Raw genomic sequence first — 4,220 nt, 5'->3', positions numbered from 1 at the left:
GTTTGTTACAACCGAGGGTTTTGAACAAAGTTTTGTAGACTATTTTGGCTTAAACTTTAATGCCCATACCCTTCAATCCTTCTCTTTGGTCCCAATTTTATACACTCTCTGTATACGATGACATCACATTCATATTGATTACTCTTATACAAAATATTTTTAGTTATATATATATGGATACTATTGTATGTATACTATATGTATACAATTTTTGTTTATTATATTATATGTATGTTATTGTTTTTATTCATTCACAGGCACATTGCATGTCCAAAATGGCATTTTTAATACCGAATTTTAGTAATACCTATCCATAATATATATATATATATATATATATATATATATATATATATATATATATATCTATATATATGAATCCAATAATTCAGCAGCACACAAACTTGTGAAAAAATTGGTGGGTATTTATATTAAATCACCAGAAAAACAGAAGCTTCTGTTTTTCTGGTGATGTAATAAACACCCACCTATTTTTTCACAAGTTTGTGTGCTGCTGAATTCTTGGATTTCTATTTAAGTGAGGACCCCTAACCAAGGTCTTTATTTCCAGCGTGCACCTTTTTACCTTATGAAACTAATTTAGTTGTGCTGCTCTTCCTCCTCTTTTTATACATATATATATATATATATATATATATATATATATATTTTATTATTATGATATATTCTTTTTTTATTTTTTATTATTTTATTATATATATATTTTTTTTTTATGTTATTATACATCATAATTTTTAAGATAAAACATTGCTTCACTTCCTTGTACCAAACCATTACATGCCTCTATGTGTGTCATGTCTCACTATAGTTTCTATACAATGTTACTATCCTACTCTTGTTAGTTCTTCCTTCAACCTGACTCTTTATTCTAATACATACTGGCTTACTCCGCCCACTGCTAGCCACGCTACAGCGTGTATAGCGCTCCCATTCATAAATTCTATTACAACCTGAGCGCTCACGAGGGCAATTGTGTAAGAGTAAATTGTGTTAAGCTTATTAATCCCAGTATTTTGTTATAAGAATGTTTTTTAGTCATAAATGTTTTAATAGCGGACACTTGTTTCCACTGAATTTTAGAATTTACACAGATCCTGCCTTATAGTAACAGGAGGAATCCAAACACAGCTGTGTGGAGTTCAGCAGCCAACTCTGAACAGCAAGATTAACTTGACCTTTAGGGTGCGTTCCCACAGGGCGTATACGCAGCGTATTTGACGCTGCGCAAAATTTACGGCTACAGCGGGAAATACGCTGCGTATTCCTTGCTCACTATACACACAGGGCTTTCCGGCGGCAGCCCTATGTGTGCAGTGAGTTTTGGAGGCTGAGCCGCGCGCGTGTCACAGACATGCCGACACACGGCCCCGCCTTCAAAACTCACTACACACATAGGGCTGCCGCCGGAAAGCCCTGTATGTATAGTGAGCAAGGAATATGCAGCGTATTTTCCGCTGCTGCCGTAAATTTTGCGCCCTGTGGGAACGCATCCTAAGAAGACATGCAAGGCTGTTGTATTTAAATCCCAGTTTTTGCCATTTTCAGTGCATGCACATTGCCTGAGGAAGTGCCCTTTGCGGGCAAGAAACGCGTTGTTGTTGTGCCACTGAATAAACCTTATGAAGTAAACCTATGGATATCGTCATCTGTCTTCCACTGTAGCTGCGCCTGACTAAGATCCACTTTTTTCCTGAAACAATTACTATTTCTATGTAATGCTCCTTTAGGTAAAAATGACATGTTATCTTAATTCTGTAGGTTCATAAAATTAAAATGATATCTAATTTATGTAGGTTTTATTTTTACTACTTTAAAAAAAAATGATAACTATGTGTAGGAAAATGAGTCTGCTTAAAATTGACCTATAACACTTTTAACATATTCGGGAAGATCAAAACCTGTGCAGAGGAAAAGTCGCCCAGTTGTCCATAGCAATCAATCAGATTATTTCTTTCATTTTTAACAAGGCTTCTGCAAAATGAAAGAAGCGATCTGATTGGTTGCTATGGGAAACTGAGCAACTTTTTATCTGCACAGGTTTTGATAAATCTCCCCCTTTGACCCTATAACACTATTATTTTTTATATTTTATATATATATTTTTTTCTGGTATTATATGAAGGGCCCAAAAATACGCAAATCTGTACTTTGGTATATTTTTCACGTATACTCCATTGACTTTGTGCTTTAAATAATGTTATATTTAACTAATTAACTAAGTTCAGACAGTTTTTGTCTCATTCCGTTTTTATTTACAGTTTCTATCTGTTTTTAATTCATTTCCCCAATGTTATGTCTCATTACATATTTTATAGTCTTTTTATATTATATACATACAGGTTGGTATGTTATTGTCAGTATCTTTGCTTTTAGGTAAGAAGTAACAAATAAACGCCTCTGAAACTATCAAGCTTTTCGGTCAGCTTCTCATCTCATCATCTGCAGCATTATCATAAACTCTCTTATAGTGGATTTAAATTATCTTTTGCCAAAACCAAAGCCGGTGGGCAATGTTTAATTTGAGTTTGAGGAGTCCATCCAGGGTTGTAGAATTTACAGTCGAATGTTTCCCAGACATCTCTCTAAATCAGATTAATCTCTTTGTAATATTTCTATTAATTTATCTTAACATTATATTAGGGAATATAACAGTGTTTCTATGCATTACTTTGGACTCCCATCTGCATACTCCAATGTATATTTTCCTGTGTAGCTTATCCATTGTGGACATTCTATCCTCTTCAAATATCCTACCGAAGCTCCTCTACATGCTTTTCACCCAACAGAAGATCATAACATTTAATGGTTGTATGGCTCAACTGTATTTCTTCATTTACTTTACTTGTACTGAGTTCTTCCTTCTTGCAGTCATGGCTTATGACCGTTACGTGGCCATCTGTCACCCACTTCACTATGCCCTGTATATGAGCATGAAACATTGTGCATTGTACTTAGTAGGAACATGGCTTGCTGCCGCTCTGGAACCAGTCTTACATACCTTGTTTATAGCCAATTTGTCCTTTTGTTCATCCCTTCAGGTCAACCATTTTTTCTGTGACATCTCTCCTTTGTTAACACTTTCGTGTAATGATACCATACATGTGGAAATTGCAACATATGTCTTGGGCGCAATTGTAGGACTAAGTGCATTCACACTGACATTGTTGTCTTATGTGTTTATTATAATTTCCATTTTGCATATTAAGTCTGCAGAAGGGAGACGGAAAGCATTCTTTACTTGTGCTTCCCACCTGACCTCTGTCATTATATTTTATGGGACTTCCCTGTTTTTGCATGTTAGACCCACATCGACCTATGCTCCAACGCAGGACAAAATTTTCTCTCTACTTTATATCATACTGATCCCGGTTCTGAATCCCCTTATTTATACCATGAAGAATAAGCAATTTAAGGAAGCATTTAGTAGGTTGATTAGACTTCCATAGCGAAAAAAAAAAGTTAAAGGGGTCTTCCAGGGTTAGAAAAACCAGGACCGATTTTGTAAATAAAAACAGTGTCACACCAGTCCTCAGGCTCTGTGTGGTACTGCAGCTCAGTTTCATTGTAAATGTAGCCAAGTTGTAATACCACACAAAACCTAGTACAGGCATGGTGCTGTTTTTGTAAAAAAAAAAAAAAAACAATAAAACTAAAATAAATCTGATTTTCTATTCCTCAATAACCCTTTTGAAGTTTATGACTGCATTAATAATAGTTCATTTACTTATAAAGCGCCAGCATATTCCAAAGCACTGTACAAAGCTTGTCATGACTCAAATAGGTCCCTGTCCTATTGGGACTTTCAATCTAAATTCACATATTGTTTTTGGCATGTGAAAGGGAACCAGATATTGATCAGGGAGATCCCCACTGATAACTAGATAAAGCCAGAAAAAAAATCAAAACATATAAAAGGGAGCCAATCTTTCCATTATAGTTTTCTCTCTTTCACTATTTATCTTGGTTTTGGCTAAAAATACTGACCAAAATTTGTTGTAAAATAAGGATAAAATACTGACCAAAATAGTATGGGCTGAATGTACTATTTGAGTTTTGCGTAAATTTAGGTGAAAACAGTATGGGTAAATACATTACACTTTATTTATTAATGTTTTTTTTTTTTACTGTGTTGTCCCTGTTTTTGTGCATTTCACAATTTTCTGCATATTTTCCAAAAAGTGGGTGTGATTTTCAATTTT

At 34.6% G+C, this 4,220-nt stretch overlaps 1 protein-coding gene across 1 annotated transcript; it reads left to right on the top strand.

The window, feature by feature from the left end:
* The first annotated feature begins 2,531 nt into the window (after positions 1-2,531).
* LOC130344673 (olfactory receptor 1019-like) lies at positions 2,532-3,467 on the top strand. Its single transcript, XM_056554447.1, has one exon. It carries the CDS (start codon positions 2,532-2,534, stop codon positions 3,465-3,467), a length of 936 nt encoding a protein of 311 aa, XP_056410422.1.
* The last annotated feature ends 753 nt before the right edge of the window (positions 3,468-4,220 follow it).

This window comes from Hyla sarda, unplaced genomic scaffold (genome assembly GCF_029499605.1).
Source record: "Hyla sarda isolate aHylSar1 unplaced genomic scaffold, aHylSar1.hap1 scaffold_728, whole genome shotgun sequence".
Taxonomy (NCBI): Eukaryota; Metazoa; Chordata; class Amphibia; order Anura; family Hylidae; genus Hyla; species Hyla sarda.
Note: the sequence above shows the minus strand (reverse complement) of the source record. Positions and strands in the feature narration are given on the sequence as shown.

What these genes read in the sequence shown, in the direction of transcription:
- LOC130344673 (XM_056554447.1), top strand. Translation starts at nt 2,532, where the DNA reads ATGTTTAATTTGAGTTTGAGGAGTCCATCCAGGGTTGTAGAATTTACA.